This window comes from Sinocyclocheilus rhinocerous, unplaced genomic scaffold (genome assembly GCF_001515625.1).
Source record: "Sinocyclocheilus rhinocerous isolate Xijiao unplaced genomic scaffold, SAMN03320098_v1.1 scaffold2522, whole genome shotgun sequence".
Lineage (NCBI taxonomy): Eukaryota > Metazoa > Chordata > Actinopteri > Cypriniformes > Cyprinidae > Sinocyclocheilus > Sinocyclocheilus rhinocerous.
The window spans coordinates 233867-251844 of NW_015648725.1; the positions used below are offsets into that span (position 1 = coordinate 233867).

The following is a 17978-nucleotide window of genomic DNA, read 5'->3' on the forward strand; positions in this document are numbered from 1 at the left end:
ATGTAATTTATTCCTGTGATGCAAAGCTGAATTTTCAGCATCATTACTCCAGTTTTCCTCCTTCAGAAATTATTATATGCTGATTTGCTCAGTAAACATTTCTTATTGATATCAACATTAGAGAGAGAGAGAGAGAGAGAGAGAGAGAGAGAGAGAGAGAGAGAGGTGGGAGTTTCATTTCTAACCAGGTTCCAGCTTAGTGACTAGCACAACAACACTGGTTGTGACTCAGCAAAATAAGGGTACAGAAATAGCTTACACAACGGACAAAAGGGGAAATTTAAGACAACATGGAGCTTACAGTTTCACAATGATTCCTAGATTTGCCTTTGCATGTACAGTAATGCTGCCATTTCATGTGAGAAAGGATTATAACAAAAAAAATTGTGCTACTGTTAAACTTTTGTATTGTTATTTGAGCTGTTTATGAACTAAATATAATATCAGTTAAATGCATGGGTTGATGGAATGATGAACAGACTGAAAGAACGACAGAAAGATGGAACAATAGAATTGATTGACAGAAGACGACAGAATTGTAGATAGAATGTTAGAATCATGGATCGAACGATAGGATGATAAAATAGAATGATGGGTAAAAATGGATGAATGTACTAATGGGACAATAGACAGAATGATAGAACAAATAATAGATAAAATGATACGATGGATGGATGGATAGACAGGTTCATAGTTTTCACCCAACTTTAGGCTATTTGAAGTAGCCTATTTTCTATATAAATATATTATGGTTTTACAGTCCTAACAATAACGGTAGTTTTTCTTCTTTTTTTTTAAAGAAACTATGATCACATTTTTTTTTTTGTTAAGAACAATCTGTCCTTGGTGCTGGATGCAAGTCTTTTATGTCCAGCTGGAATAAGTTTGGAAGTCCTGATGAAGTTAACTTCTGTATGCAGACACCAACTCTACACTTCCTTTAAAAAGTTTTAATAATGCTAATATTGGGAAATCCAAGGATGTCTGTGACATTTTCACCAATTATATTCATAGTGGAGTGCCCTTCGCTTTGTTTTAGCTCATATGCATTGACATTCAAGACTGAATAAATTCAGATACAGTAATTATCCGAATATTTCTCCTGACAACAAGATCATGTTCTCACAGTCTCTGTTCTCTTTTCTTCTTTCTAAATTGTCTGTCTGATGTTCGAGTCTGGCTGTCACATCATTTGTTTGCTTTTTTGTCTGCACTTATGTTAATTAAATTTAGCTTCGCAGATCGCCCACTGAATCCTCAGAGAGGTTGCTTACAAGGAGACAGAGAGAGAGAGAGTTCTCACTTCCTAATGAGCCTGAAGCTTCACACAGGGCTATGGGATGCATACGGGTAGGAAAAGCTTTTTAGTGTGAGCTTCTAAAAAGTGCACAGGCCTGGAGCGATCTCTCGTTCCATTCCTCCGTTACACCGCATCCCGCGGCGTTTCCTGTAACCTCACATCTCTCGCCTTGTTTTCCTATCTGTTTGCTTTCTCTCATATTCAAAACCCATTTCTGGACGGGTTTGCCCCAGAGGAAGAGGTGGAGCCGAGCGTAAAACAAAGACGCCCGTCAGCGTCAACTGTCCCAATGGTAAAAGGGGTTTGCTCACCTCTTCCAGTGCTGTAGTGCTGGAGTTTGTCACTGTACACGGCCTCCTTATTGTATGCTCGTTTCCTTTAGGGAAAGAGGGGGAGAGAAAATAAAATTAAGAAATATAGTTATTACATGAATCTGGATTTGCTCGGTTGGCTGAAATCTAATGGAGCAGAGTCTTAATTATTGTGTCACCTTTTGAGTTTCAGACAAGGAAGTAAAGTCTGGTCCAAATTGCAGCTTATTCTGGCCAAGAACGTGCTACTCATTTAGAATGAGATTGTATGATTGACATGTCAAGTGACCAATCACAGTTTGTTTTGTCTTGTGTGTAATTGGGAGGGGGGGGAGTGTTTGATCCCACAATAATAGAAAAAGACTTTCAAAGGCTTTATGATCTAAATTTCTGTTTGACCAAAAGTAAAGTCTGAAGACAAAACTTGTTGTCGGGTTCGTTTGGATATAGTTGTGTCTGGCGGTTTGTAAAGGGCTTTTTGTCATCCAATTCCTTTTATTTTTGGATTAAAAGCTTGAATTTCTTACTATTTACAGGAGTTGCATCACCTCACCCATCATTAACGTTACCCTACAGCAAAGAACTGACTCAGATAAAGACCGATTTATCAGCACGAGCTTGTGCTTTGAGGAGAGCTAGTGGCTATCACTGGAAATAAAAAAAAAACAAAAATAAAAAACATGCTGATATGTACTATGGCATTAAATATTAAATGTTTACAATGTTAATAAAATTTTATACAATTAAATAAAATATGTACTAAAATGTTTAATATTAAATATATAAACACTACTGTTCAAAAGTTTTTTTTATGCTTTCATTCAGTCAGGAAGCAAAAGTGACAGTAAAGACATTTATAACGGTACAAAAGACTTCAATTTCAAATAAATACTCTTCAAAAAAAAAATATATATATATATATTAAGCCACCCACAACTGTTTTGAACATTGATAAGACATGTTTCTTGAGCAGCAAATCAGAATGATTTCTGAAGGATCATGCGAGACTGAAAACTGAAGTAATGGCTGCTGAAAATTCAGCTTTACTATCCTAAAAATAAACTACATTTTAAAATATATAAAAAAAAACAGTTATTTTTAAAAATATAATAATATTTCTCAATATTACTGTTCTACTGTCTTACAGACCTCATACTTTTGAATAAATGATTCATAATATGTTACACATTTTAGAATGATTAAACATCTGATTGTATTACTGACCAAATTATTGATACATATTTGAAGATGGCTCCATTGCAGATGATTTGATATATTAAGTTTCTCATTCACTTTAAGTAAAAGGAAGAACCAGGAACACGTTCAGCTGGTTTCAACTAGTTCGAGGCTTTTCGTCCTTACGAACACATGCAGCAGTCATACGTCTGGCTCCATAATAGCGAACTCACCTGCTACAGACTATAGATATGGCCACCAGAGACACAATGAAGACCACTCCAGCCGCGGCTGAGCCCGCAATCAGCGGCAACTGCTCCCTCAGCTCTGATTTATAGTCGTCTAGACAGAGAGAGACAGGATGCATTAGGCTACAGAGATAACTGAAATGGCCGCTGACTATAGAGATGAAACAGGGGATGAAAGAACGTAAACAAAACATTTCAAGAGAACCAATTCAGGAAAGTGTTTCATAGATGGCATGAATAGGAGATTGAAAGAGGGGGGCACAAAGACGTATGGAAAAAGGGAAGAATACAGATTTAAGAACTGTGAGGAGGTGTGAGCTTTGAATGAAATGGAAGAGAAGGGTGAAAGAGAGAGGGATAATAGAGTGATACAATTATACAAAAGGAAGCGCTAAATCACGGTGGTCAGGTAATACTAATGCCTAGCGCTGAGAAAGAGCGATGGAAAAGGACAGAGAATGAAAGGAGGGAAGGAAAAACACTTAAGGTACACAGCCGAAAGACAGCGACTAGTGAAGTGTGTGTGAGTGATGTGTGCGGTCCATCAGCATGACTAATCCTGTCGTCACAGTCTAAAAACAACAAAGAAGAGAATGGAATGGCCTTTATCGATGTTCAAATACAAACAAACCCTCGACTGGCTCACACACATACAGGAGAACAAACATTCGTGTGGTTTGAAGAAGCTACTTTGAGATCCTAGCATGCTAAGCTACAAGCTACTCATAATTTTAAGCAGCTAAATTGCAAACTAAAGTACAAACTAAAAAAATGTGGCTAGCATCACAAAGCTATGTAAACATAGAAGAATTAGAGAGAAAGTGTGTCTGAGAAAGCTAGGGGGGAAGAAACTAGAGGCAGCATGAGTGAAAAAGACTGATATACATCATTACTTGACAGACTTATGACTTCATTGCATTCTAAGTAAACTTATTGTATGTAACTTGCACTATGCACACTACTGTTCAAAAGTTTTTTTGTTTTCTTTTGTTTTGTTTCTCAGAAAAGATTAAATTGATCAAAAGTAACGGGAAGGGCATTTACATTGTTGTAATAAATTCCTTTCTTTTGAACGTTTTATTCACCAAAGAATCTTGAAAAATGCTTCACAGTTTCCACAAAAACATCAGGCAACACAACCGTTTTCTTGAATGTTTCTTTCTACCACTATATTTTGCAATATATTAAAATAGAAAACAGTTAAAATTAATAATATTTCACAGTACTATTTTTTCCTGTATTTTGGATAAAATAAAATATAAAATAAAATAAAAATCTTACCAACCCCAAACTTTTGAACAGTAGCAGTAACATTTTTTAATATGTTGCATGTTTATTGGATGCATAACATGTTTTTATGGTTGTTTTGTGTTATTCTAAAGTGTGTATTTCACTCCAAACAGGCCAAACGTGGGAAGAAACAGCGTAACACAGTCGAATATAACCAGCACAGGGTGTCCCAACTGGACTGCAAGTGGACACTGGTATAGACCAGTTTAAACCAGTGCGAAGCAAGCGAGACTCATTTTAATTCACAATTTCCACACATAACATGCATTTGTTTTATGAATGAAGGTGCATTGAAACTTTGCATTTGTGTGTAAATATGTGTGTCACAGCACACTAGAAAAAAAAAAAACCTCGCACTCGTGGTCGTTTTTAGCATGCTGGCTAAATCCATAATGGCCAACGGGAAGTAGTGCAGTCTCTGTGTGTACTGGGCTTAAACACACCTCATTTAACAGAATAATTTCTTCGTCATTACACCTGACTGTCAAAATAAGAGAGAGAGAGACAGACTCCAGGGAGAGCATGTGTTATTATTCTAGAGAAGGTGTGTGTGCGTGAGGTGGACTTCTCTCCCCTATGAATGGTGCTAATTGTCATAACGAATGTCGTGCCATGGCAGAATGCCAGTGGACGTACCCGTTAGCTGATGCAGAGTGAACGTGGGCACTAATTACTTTAGTGAGTATGACGGCACGGTTACGCCTGCACACACACGCATGCATAAATTTGTCTTAATCAGTGTGACATCATTGTGTTCTGTCTGTACTTTCCATTTAATTTGAGTTGGTCAATACTATATTTCAACACTGCATGATGAATAGTATGTATAAACGTGCGTGTCTGTTTGTTTGTTGAGTGCATGTATACTGACATGAATTTACATGATTGATTTGTGTGTGTATTGCATGCATGTGTGTGATTTGCATGATTGATTTGAATGCGTTACAAATACACAAATACACAAACCCAAAACCTGCAACACATGCATGTGACAAACACACATTGACATAAGCACACAAACCATTCAACCATTCAAATCGCATACAAACACATATACTATTCATGCAAATACACAACATGCAATGCATGCAAGCAACAAAAACTGAAAATAAAACACAAATCAATCATACAAATCATAACCACATCCATGCAACAAACAGACAAATGAGCCATGCAAATACACACTGAACATTCAACAAACATAACAAACTTGCAGAACATGCACACAACATGCAAACAACCAAAACTTAAAGACAAATAATTTATGCAAATCGCACACGCAATGAACAAAACAAACATAGGGGAGAGCGGGGCACAAAGTAACACTTTTTGACTTTCTCAAATTGTGTAAATCCACATGGGGTTCAGAGTATATTTTTTTTATCCACAGTAATTTCACACTTGTCTAGTACTAATATGTCGCTTTGTTTCATAATTATAGTGTATACGTTTTTCTTTATTTACCCTCAAAAATTGGAAGTGAAATGTGACAACATGCCCCATAGGTGGGGTACATTGTAACAGCTGAGGGGCACGTTGTAACATGAGTAATAAAAACTGAGATGAAAAATTTACTTAAACCCGAAATATAATTTTACTATGGTAAAATAAATGTCCAGAGATATCTTCAAAATACTTTTGAATTTTGGCGCACTTTTTTTCTCTATATAATATTGATATAGTAACTAGTAAATGCTGTAAATTTGGTTATGCTAGCATGTGTGGAAATATTTAAACCACGTGTGTTACAACTTAGCCCACGTTACTTTGTGCCCCGCGCTCCCCTACAAATCAAAAATACACAAACACATATTTGTGTATGCCATGCAAATACATACACCAAACATGCAACATACCTATATTCACCTAGCATATATGCAACAATCAATCATGCAAACCGCACCCAGATGCATTAAAAAAATTAGCAAATCAGCTATGCAGATACACACACACACACACTGAACATGCAACAAACATCCAAAACTGAAACACATAATCATGCAAATAGCACACATGCAGTCAACAAAACATAAATATAAAACAACCATTAAAATGACAAATACCGTACACACATGCCACAAACTTGCATATACATAGACAGCAAACATAACATGCAACACACACACACACACACACACTAAACAAACAAACATGTAACAAAAAAAAACAACCTTCAAAGCTGAAACATACAAATCAATCATGCAAATCACATACAAATGCATGAAACAAACACAAAAATCAGCCATGCATATTGTTATTGTGTGCATTTTTATGCCTGATTTGCAAGTTTGTTGCATGCATGTGTGTATATGCGATTTCACTATGTAGTTGATTTGTGTGCTTTGTTTATGAATATCCTGCATATCTTGTAGCTCAAACAGTAAAGCATGGTGCTAGCAATGCCAAGGTCATGGGCTTGATTCTTAGAGAATGCATTAACTGATAAAGCATATACCTTGAATGCAATGTAAGTCACTTTGGATAGCATGCATAAATGCAGCTCTAAATCACAAATGCATGTATTATAGTAAAGAAAGATGTAACATACCATCTAATAACAGGGCCATGTTCACACATTAGACCTGTGTCTCTTTGTGTGTCTGTCCCAGATTGCCAGTGCAGTTCAGTTATATTTATACCAGTGTGACAGCAAAGACAAGGAGGGTTGTGTAAAAGATGAAACCTAAAAAATTAATGTGTGAGTGAGCTGGACAGGTAAAGTGTGTGTGTTTGTGTGTGAAGCCCCAGGAAATAGCCATCTGCCTGGCGGATGACTTTCTGTCCTGTAGAGTCCAGTCCCCCTGGAATGTGTGTGTGTGTATCCCTGGCACAGTCATCAGGCAGGACATGCTAGACTACAGATACAGAGCCATTAATCAAACACATGAGAGAGACAGAGGTTACGTGTGTGTGTGTGTGTGTCTGTGTGTGTGTGTGTTTGAGGGAGAGAGAGAAAGAGAGAGATTCATGTTTCTTGTTGTCCATTTTAAAGTTTGAAACAGCCTAAATTTCCAAAAAAGAAAAAAAAGAAAAAGACTGGACTTGAAAACAATCAAATGCACCACAGATGAAACAAACTGAATTTTTCTTTTGTTTGTGCGCCACTAATGAATGAAATGAGCCCAAAGACACAATAAACACATCCACTCACTTCCACTGAGAGGGAGAGTGAGGAAAAAAAAAGGAAAAAAAACCTGAGAAAAACAGAGTGAAAAGAGTGATAGAAAGAATGAGAAAGCTGGCTGGGAGGAACAAATAAGACAACAAAGCATGATAAAAAAAAGAGCAAGATATATAGATAGATAGAACGATAGATAGATAGAACGATCGACAGACAGACAGACAGATAGATAGATAGATAGATAGATGATTATTCACATCATTCTCTAATCAATGAGCTAAGCATTCTGGGAAAGCTTGAATGCCACACATGGTCCTGATGAAAAATCATTGAACTAAGCAGTTTGTCTGGAGAACAGTCAAATACACACACACACACACACACACACACACAACCTGTCTATGATACACAGTGATGATCAGTCAAACTTGGAAATCTACTGAGCATTAAAATGGAATAGTGAACATTTATTTCTACAACTCTAAATAAATCTGCTCAAGGAATGAGATCACCCAGATCCAAAGAGTGCCTCCGCACACATACACACACAACACACACAACACACACACACACACAAACACAGGCAGACGTTGGCGTGGGGGTTCGTACCATCTGTGAGGGTTTGGAAGCACATTTTGCTGCTGTATTTGCCGAAACCGGCAACCGTCCTGGCGCGAACCTGCATCACGTACATGGTGCCCGGCCGTAATCCGTCCACACGAGCCGTGTTCGTCTGACTCCTCACCTGTGTGGAGTTCACCTCAGACAGCTCCTGCCAGACAGAGAGAGATTTGGTTGATTTTATTTTTTTTTCATTACAGATTTAATTACACTACAGACAAAAACAATATTCAAAAACAAAAAAAAATCACAAATGAGAGCTTGTTAATATCTCAATTGTTTCTCTTGCAATGAGACCAAATTTCTCCATCATCCTTTGCTTAAGTCCATCAGATAATTCAGAGAGTGGAAAGAAATTGCAAATGTTTCTCCTTAAGAGTTTTAGAAGAGATCTAAAAGATGTCTCAAACTATGCTCAAATTTACCAAAAAGTCTAGAATCACAAGTCTTTCAAAACCAAATAATGTGAGCTATAGTATCTGAGAAACATTTGAGACCAAGTTGATATTCAAACAAACTTTAACTGAGACCTCCATTAAATGGGGCCTCGGAGTAAAAACGCTTTCCTTTTTTGGGGAGGAAAAAAAATCTTGGTTTAGTAAAATGAGCCTCTTTGAAGATCCGTAGACGAGCACTGATGCCATCAGAAAGGACATTTAGGAGCAGACGAGACAGTAATGTGTTCCTGATGAGATCTCTCTTTCTAAACTCCAACACCTCACCAACTCAGAGCGAGAAAATGTGTGTACTGTATGTGTGTAGAGAGAAAGTGGTAGACTATAATTGGCTAAATAATTCACCCTGTTATCATAACCGTCTTTAAAATAAAGAAATAGCACACCATTTAATTTCTGTCAAAAATTCCTACTAATATTTAAAGGTTTCTATTTAATATGATACAGTGCAGTTAGCAATGAAGAAATTTAAAGCAACTGTAAGTAGTTTTGTGTATTTTTGCGACTTTGGAGCCTGCAATTAAGTGAGTGAAATTCACTGTGGTAAATATATCACTGTTGTAATTACAGTGAATAGCTGTACTCATGCATTTGTTGTTGCCGTAAAACAATCCACCCTTTTTGCAGAATTTCATAGCCATTCAAACTAATTTATTCCCAGAACAGACATTTTTGGGGGGAAATGTGGGAAAGAAACAAGCCATTCGCCTTTTTAGAAGTCAGTGTACCATCAGAATTTAAAAATTGATATTTCAAGGTCAAAACTTGAATCCAGTTGCTTTAATAAAGCAGCTTTTAGGTCAACATGACATCAAAACGGACTTTCTTTATACTTTTCAAGCTCCACTCAGTTTCTGATAGATAAAATCAGATATCAGAATCAGATCATTTCTCATTGATTACCTTGTTTTTTCAAAAATACAATCATATTATGCAGGTAAAATGAGTTTGTTTCATGTGTTTCATGTTAACCTTTAAAACCTGGCCTCCTTTGTACTTCAAAAAATAAGAAAGCAGAAAGCTTCCTTTTAATTTGGAAGAGATGAAAGGTAAAGAATACTTTGAGAAATACAGAAAAAAAACTAGCAAAACTCCCAGCACTACTTCACACACGGCAGAAACTAATGTGCCTGTCAGTTAATGTCTCTGAGCAGAACTGATGCGCTTTCATTGGATTTTAGTTTGCACTCATCAGCCAGCTTACATGAAAATGTGCCATGATATACAATAAGACAATGAAAAGACAAAGAAAACAAGGATGAAGCCTTGAGTGTGAAACTGAAATTAGATTCAGATTCATTTCAAATGTAGTCTGTTATAAACTGCAACAAATAAGATTTATATGTTTATATTGATGCCATAATGTCTGTCACCTCAGTGTCTGCATCTGTTCAAACACTAAAACATACAGTATAATACACTGGTAAGCAATAACACTGGATCAAACACAGTTGTCACTCATAACTATCCTAAATTATTATCTAAATATATACTATCCTAATATATACTAGATATATCCTATATATATATATACTATCCTATATATATATCTTAGTAATATAAAATATTAGTTTTATAAAATATAAAACACAATTAAATGCACAAATAAATTACATATACGCATGTACATGTATAAATACAAAGGACTTAAATATTTACATATTTACAGTTTATCCCTACATTACCTGTCTGAATACTTTTATAGTGTATATATGATGTATGTCACATTTGTCTTTGTCTCTGTTTTATCACAGTCTTTGTTTTGTGTTTGTGTTGTGAGCGAAAGCAAAGGGTACCAAAAATGAGACAGTATGAGACGGTATAGTAAAGACTCAGACGGAGAAGAGAGAGACTTGCTACAACATTCAATTTAGATTTCAAGGTCTCATCAAAATTCACAGCAGCACGACGCTGAAAGCCCACACTGCACATGAAAACCCCTACTGTGTTGGCCGAAGGCGAAATCTGTTTCTTAACAACTGCAACATAATAATAATAACCACGGAAAAAAATAACAGTGATATTAATAATTCAGGTTCAGAGCGTGCATGAGTGACGTGAAAGGGCATGCAGGAGGGTTTGGCGTGTTTTCTGTAATTTACAAAACAAGACGGTATGTCTAAATATGTGTCATCCTCATGGTGGCGAATGAACAGAAATGAAAAGAGTCTGCACCTGACATCACCTCAGCCATAAAACAAGCGTGACGAGCACTAGTGCTTTGAGATATAAATTATGAAGGACTCTTACAAACACATGATCATGACCTCACCACTGGGCCATAAATAAATAAACACAGTGAGTGTCATTTAGGGCATCGGACAAACAATATTTGCGCTTATGATGGAATCTGCTGTTCTTTTTTCATTTTAATGGAATAGTTCACCCAAAAATGAAAATCCAAGATGTGGAGGATTTTTTCTTCATTGGAACAGATTTGGAGAAATGTAGCATTACATCACTTGCTCACCAATGGGTCCTCTGCAGTGAATGGGTGCCGTCAGAAGGAGAGTCCAAACAGATGATAAAAACATCGCAATAACATACAAGTAATCCACACAACTCCAGTCCATCAATTAATGTCTTGTGAAGTGAAACGTTGCGTGTTTGTAAGAATTAAATCCAAAATTTCTGGTCCAAGTCCATAATAACGATTCCTCCAGTGAAAAAGTTCATCTCCTGCTGTCCTCTCACATCAAAATCCAATATATGCGTTTAGAATATGTGTGGACATTTTTTGCTTGCAAACAGCGTTTCTCTCCCAATTCAGACAAGATTGCTTTTTTACTGAACAAAGCAATATTATGGAAGAGGACTCGTATTTCAGCAGGAAGCAACAGTTTGAAGTTAAAAACATCTTAATGATGGATTTGTTTCTTACAAAATGCAGCTTTTCACTTCAAAAGTCATTAATCGATGAACTGGAGTGGTGTGGATTATTGTGATGTTTTTATCATCTGTTTGGACTCTCATTCTGACGGCACCCATTCACTGCAGATGATCCATTGGTGAGCAAGTGATGGAATGCTAAATTACTCCAAATCTATTCTGACAAACTCATCTACATCTTGGATGTGCCACCCTCATGTTGTTCCAAATATATACTTACTTTTTTTTTTTTTTTGTGGAAGGATTATTCATACTACACTTTTCAAAACAATGAAAGTGAAAAAGATGGATGCTGTCAAACCATACAAGTAGCCCACATGACTTGTGCGCTATATAAGCATTTTAATACTATATATTATATGGCTATTATGTTTTTTTTAAGTCATATGATACATTTGTGTGAGGAACATACTGAAATTCATACTAATATTTGCTGAATTATAAGATTTCTTTGGGTGAACTAGACCTTTAAAAGCATAAACCGTTATTCAAAAAAGTGTTTTCAACTTAATTTGCATGCCCAATTACCTCTTGAGGTTTATTAACCCAGAGTAATGAAATGTAATTTACATTCTTTGCAACTGTCCTTGCGTAGTGCACAGATCACCTGTCAGAAACACTGCTGTTCTGGAGATTAAATAAGCGCAGTGCTGAGTGAAACGAATTAACACGATTTAAAAATAAATAAATAAACAACTCTCAGATTCTTATCAGGGCCGACTTTGATTGTGCCCAAACAATTATTTTGAAAGAAACTGAAAAATGTTCAGTGTGAATATGTCCAGAATACTAACATATCACTTACTGCACACTGCACTTACGCTCCATAAAAGAACCATATTTGGTTCGCCAAAGAACCTTTCAGTGAACAGTTCTTAATTTTTTTTTTTTTCTTAGTGTTAAGAATGTTTTAAAAATCTAAAACTTACTTCTGGTTCATTCGTGTCACAGGGAAAAAAAAGCTCTTACGAGTGTCACACACAAAGACAATTTACATATTTTGCATGCTTCAAAATTAGTATGCAAAATATGGTAGTGTGCTATTCTGAACATAGCCAGTGTTTGCCTGTGTGCCACTTCACTTTCCATGTTGATCTGGCTACTGTTCCCTCGGCAGTGATGCCCCGCTGGGAGCGGCCTTCTCCCGCTGTCAGTCAAATGGGGATTATGGGAAGTCCCTCCCAACCTCTACCACTGCAAGATGGTGTGGAAAGTAGGCGGGGCTTGTGGCAGGCAGCCAATAGGAGCAGCTGCCAGGGCAGACTGACACGGTTCTCAGCAGGTCCTCAGTGAGCAGTGGGTCTGTTTTGGCAAGAGGCAGGTTTCACCGCCATAGACCAGCAAAGCAATCTGTCCTGCTGAAGGGAGTCGCCTGTCCTACACACACACACACACACACACACACACGATCACACACACACATGTTGTGTTTCCATGTTTTATGGGGACATTCCATAGACGTAACACAAACAGGGGGACGGGGCTGGTGTCAAATCAGTCCTTCTGTTAATGGACCATGGACCGCATACACACACACCATCTCAAACATCCTTCAGTGAACATGGCATGGCTGGCCGTGGCAAAGCGCCACTTCCCCCAATTGGGTGGCACATGCCACCTCTGCTTGCAGGATGGCAACACCACCTGGTAAGACCTATGAAACACAAAGACTGTACTAGGGAAGATTACTTATAGAGAATATAATTGCATTACTGCTAAGGCTGATTCACTGATTCGATTATGTTCTTAATTTTGATTTATATGGGCATTTATCAAGATATACTCTTTCTGATGGCTGAATCACTGAATTAAAAAAATTGTTTAGGATTTACTGTAAATAATGAATAAATAGGTACATTTCACAAATAATTATAAAGAAACATGCCGAAATAAACATGATTTTTTTAAGTAGACTGAAACAGATATTTTCTTGTAAAATATACACTGAACAAAATTATAAACACAACACTTTTGTTTTTGCCCCCATTTTTCATGAGCTGAACTCAAAGATCTAAGACTTTTTCTATGTACACAAAAGGCCTATTTCTCTCAAATATTGTTCACAAATCTGTCTAAATCTGTGTTAGTGAGCACTTCTCCTTTGCCAAGATGATCCATCCACCTCACAGGTGTGGCACATCAAGATGCTGATTAGACAGCATGATAATTGCACAGGTGTGCCTTAGGCTGGCCACAATACTACTTTGTTTGGCCTTCCAAAAATGGACACGACTAGAAAGCAGTGGTTAAGTTGTATATACAACACTGTTCCAGAACACTTCAACTATGGAATACAGTTTCCTGCAGCAGATTTTATGGAGGACAATGCCGGCTGTTCTGACTCACAGACTGTAAGTACGCTTTCTATATTTAAAGAGATTTTATATTTTTTATATTTAAAGCAAGTTTTTTGGGCAGTGTAGAGTAGGACTTGTTGTTTGTAATTTTTCCGATCACAAAATCAGACATGGTTTTATGTTTACGCGGCGCGATGCAACGCAACGCGTAAAAAGACAGTATAAGTCATTATAATCCATAATTATGTCCCCACTGGATGCAACGAATGCCTCGTTTATAATGGGTTTTTATGTTTTTGAATTATCGCTCCGGCCTGACAGGGCATCATCACATTATGGTTGGGGCGTAACATTTCCGTCACACGCTTGAGATATTCGGCCAATCAAGTAATCTTTGTTTTATTTACGGCTTTGAAAATTTTTTTTTATAGCACATTAAATTACACAAGGCAGTGTTTATGAGGTAGTTTTTTTTTGAACGATTAAAACAGTGTGATTTGCTTCAGGAATCGAGCTAAACTAGACATGTTGTATGTTTAGGTAAAAAAAAAAACACAATTCAAAACAATTAAATTAGAACCAATTAGAACCGGTTCATAAGAGTCATTGTTTGTGAATCAGACTACACTGGTTGCACTGTATGTTTTTGATTCATTAAGTAGAACCGGTTCATAAGATTTGTTTGTTTGTGAATCGGACTACACTTGCTGCACTGTACATTTCTGATTCATTAAATGGAACCGGTTCATAAGAGTCATTGTTTGTGAATTGGACAACACTGGTTGAAATGTAGAATTTTGATTCATTAAAAATAACTGATTCATAGGAGTCGTTTGTGAATCGGACTGCACTGATTGCATCTTACGTTTTTGATCCATAAATACAACTAGTTCACAAAAAAACATTTGTTTGTGGATTGGAGTACACTGGTTGAAATGTATGGTTTTGATTCATTAAATAGCACTGGTTCATACGAGTAATTTGTTTGTGAATCAGATAATTGTGTTACATGTTTCTCATTCACTAAAAGCAACTAGTCATTTGTTCATGAGTCAGACTACACTGTTCATGCTTTACATTTTTGATTCAATAAAGAACCTGTTTATAAAAGTATTTTGTTTATTAATCTCGCTCGTTGAACTGTACATTTCTTTCAATGTTTGTTGCCATTATTTCATGGTACACTGTCTTTTTATCACAATGTTCACATTCACAACTCTATCAAACAACTTCTATCACCATGCATCAGAGAACCAGCACCTTCTAAAGGGGTACAATATGAAAATATTTATATAAATTGAAAAATAAAACATAAAAATTATATTTATTTTATTTACATTTTATTTCATTTTTTTTTTAAATGTTAAAAAATAGCAACAGATCCTAAACTACACAATTACTAACCATATTTCCGGGGAAATCCTGTGCAAGCTGAGCAAATGGCATTAAGATGAATGGAAATGCTATTAGAACGGTATTACAGACCTCACTGGTTACCCAGAACATTGTTTTTGAGATCCTTTGAAGTCTTATGAGATGGTACTGTATGTGTTGAGCTATGGGTTCAACTCTGCATTCAGTGCAGCATGGAGAGATCGCCGAGATTGAATTCATTCAACTGAAACAAAACCTTGTATTGGCCTTGTGCATGGTTTCATATCTTTTTAATAACAGCATCGCTTTTGTACTGACATCTGGGTTTCACGTCCTGCTACGCACGCCGCATAATACTGACAGCTTCAGAGAAATATTTAGCTGCAATCACGCAAAAGGAAGAAGTGAATGGGGAGGAAAATTCTCAAAATTGTGCAACACTTGTGCAAGGGGGACACAAATGCTCAATTTAGTAGAAGAACTCGAGAAGTGCGTTCTAATATGCTAAATTGCATTATCATACAGCCTGTTATATAAACCATCTTTGCTCGTCTAAAGAGAGCTAAAGTGAGCTAGTCCAAATTACAAACTGGATAACCTTTAAATTTAATGATTTTTATATTTTGCTTTTATTATTCTTATTCTTATTTCTTATGCATCTGTTGTGATTATATTATGATTATTTTAAATCCTTTTTATGTAAAGCGCTTTGAATTACCATTGTGTTAAAATGTGCTATAGAAATAAACTTGCCTTGCTTATATTTAACAATTTATTCCAAATTATACTAAAATTAATTCAAATAAATGGTAATACTTACGTTTTTATTTATTTAGTCATTTAGCAGACGCTTTTATCCAAAGCGACTTACAAATGAGGACAATAAAAGCAGTCAAAAACTAACAAAAGAGCAACAATATATAATACACATATACACATATACATACATACATACATACACATATATACATATATATGGTACTGTATGTGTTGAGCTATGGGTTCAACTCTGCATTCAGTGCAGCATGGAGAGATCGCCGAGATTGAATTCATTCAACTGAAACAAAACCTTGTATTGGCCTTGTGCATGGTTTCATATCTTTTTAATAACAGCATCGCTTTTGTACTGACATCTGGGTTTCACGTCCTGCTACGCACGCCGCATAATACTGACAGCTTCAGAGAAATATTTAGCTGCAATCACGCAAAAGGAAGAAGTGAATGGGGAGGAAAATTCTCAAAATTGTGCAACACTTGTGCAAGGGGGACACAAATGCTCAATTTAGTAGAAGAACTCGAGAAGTAAGTGCGTTCATGCTAAATTGCATTATCATACAGCCTGTTATATAAACCATCTTTGCTCGTCTAAAGAGAGCTAGTGTGTGCTGTTAATCAGCAGCAGTGTTGTTCTACAGGAAAGAGAGAGAGAGACATTGTGGAGCTGCGAGCCAATACTCCTTCTTCGGCTTGCAAACTGAGCTACATGAGATAATTTCGGGATAACAGTCGAAAGTGAGCTAAATGTGAGCAAATTACAAACTGGATAACCTTTAAATTTAATGATTTTTATATTTTGCTTTTATTATTCTTATTCTTATTTCTTATGCATCTGTTGTGATTATATTATGATTATTTTAAATCCTTTTTATGTAAAGCGCTTTGAATTACCATTGTGTTAACACACACACATACATATATATATATACACGTACATACATATATTATACACACACACACATACACACACACATATACACACACACGCACAAAGAAAAACAAGTAGATAGAATAGAAAATCGTCTAAAGAGAGCTAAAGTGAGCTAGTCCAAATTACAAACTGGATAACCTTTAAATTTAATGATTTTTATATTTTGCTTTTATTATTCTTATTCTTATTTCTTATGCATCTGTTGTGATTATATTATGATTATTTTAAATCCTTTTTATGTAAAGCGCTTTGAATTACCATTGTGTTAAAATGTGCTATAGAAATAAACTTGCCTTGCTTATATTTAACAATTTATTCCAAATTATACTAAAATTAATTCAAATAAATGGTAATACTTACGTTTTTATTTATTTAGTCATTTAGCAGACGCTTTTATCCAAAGCGACTTACAAATGATAATGAATGTATAATTAAGTTTATATATATATCACAAAGTTATTATTTAATGTGGCAAAACTAGATCACTCCAATTATAATTATTTATTTGCTGACGAGATAAAACAAAAATCAATTTTAAAACAACAAAAAATGTTTTTAGTCATTTAATGAAGTTACAATTCGTTGAATGAAAATTAAATTCATTTTCATAATACACTAGTATTAAATGGAAGTAATTCTGTTGAGACAAAACTAGATCACTGTAATGAATTACTTGTTGATTATAATGGGAACATTCTAGTTTTGTTGTGTCAAATAATCATTTGTAATGTACAACGAGAGCTGTCTAGTTTTGTTGCGACTAGCTCACTTCCATTATAAATCAACAAATCTGTTTACAAAGTGTGTGGTAGAATTGGTAGGGATGTAGCTTTACGTGTTGAACACTTTCAGTGTGTCTGCAGATGAGAGAGAGAGAGAGAGAGAGAACGGAAAAGCGGCAGCAAACACAGGAGAAATGCAGAGCGCTGTAGGCAGAGATCAAACCGCGTATGTGGGCTTTTATGGATTATGATTTTGCAGTGTGTGGGCTTGTTATCATGAAGCGTTCTATTAGAGAAATGTAATATTGTAGTTTTGTTTATGAAGACTAATGTTGGCATGTTAACTGAGAGACATTCTGAATGAAGCATAATGTATTTTTAAAGATGCCAATATGAGATGACTCATAATCCTCTACCTCTGGGCTAAAACACACACACACACACACACACACAAATGCATGACTGT

At 36.0% G+C, this 17978-nt stretch overlaps 1 protein-coding gene across 1 annotated transcript in view; it reads right to left on the reverse strand.

Moving 5' to 3' along the window:
• Positions 1–17978, reverse strand: part of LOC107710210 (ephrin type-B receptor 1-like) — an 86876-nt gene that overhangs the window by 28402 nt on the left and 40496 nt on the right. The window contains exons 4-6 of the mRNA XM_016514951.1: positions 8056–8218; positions 3021–3129; positions 1612–1676 (exon numbers count right to left, since the gene is read on the reverse strand). Of these exons, the coding sequence (XP_016370437.1) occupies positions 1612–1676; positions 3021–3129; positions 8056–8218 (337 nt within the window). The remainder of the gene's footprint in view (positions 1–1611; positions 1677–3020; positions 3130–8055; positions 8219–17978) is intronic.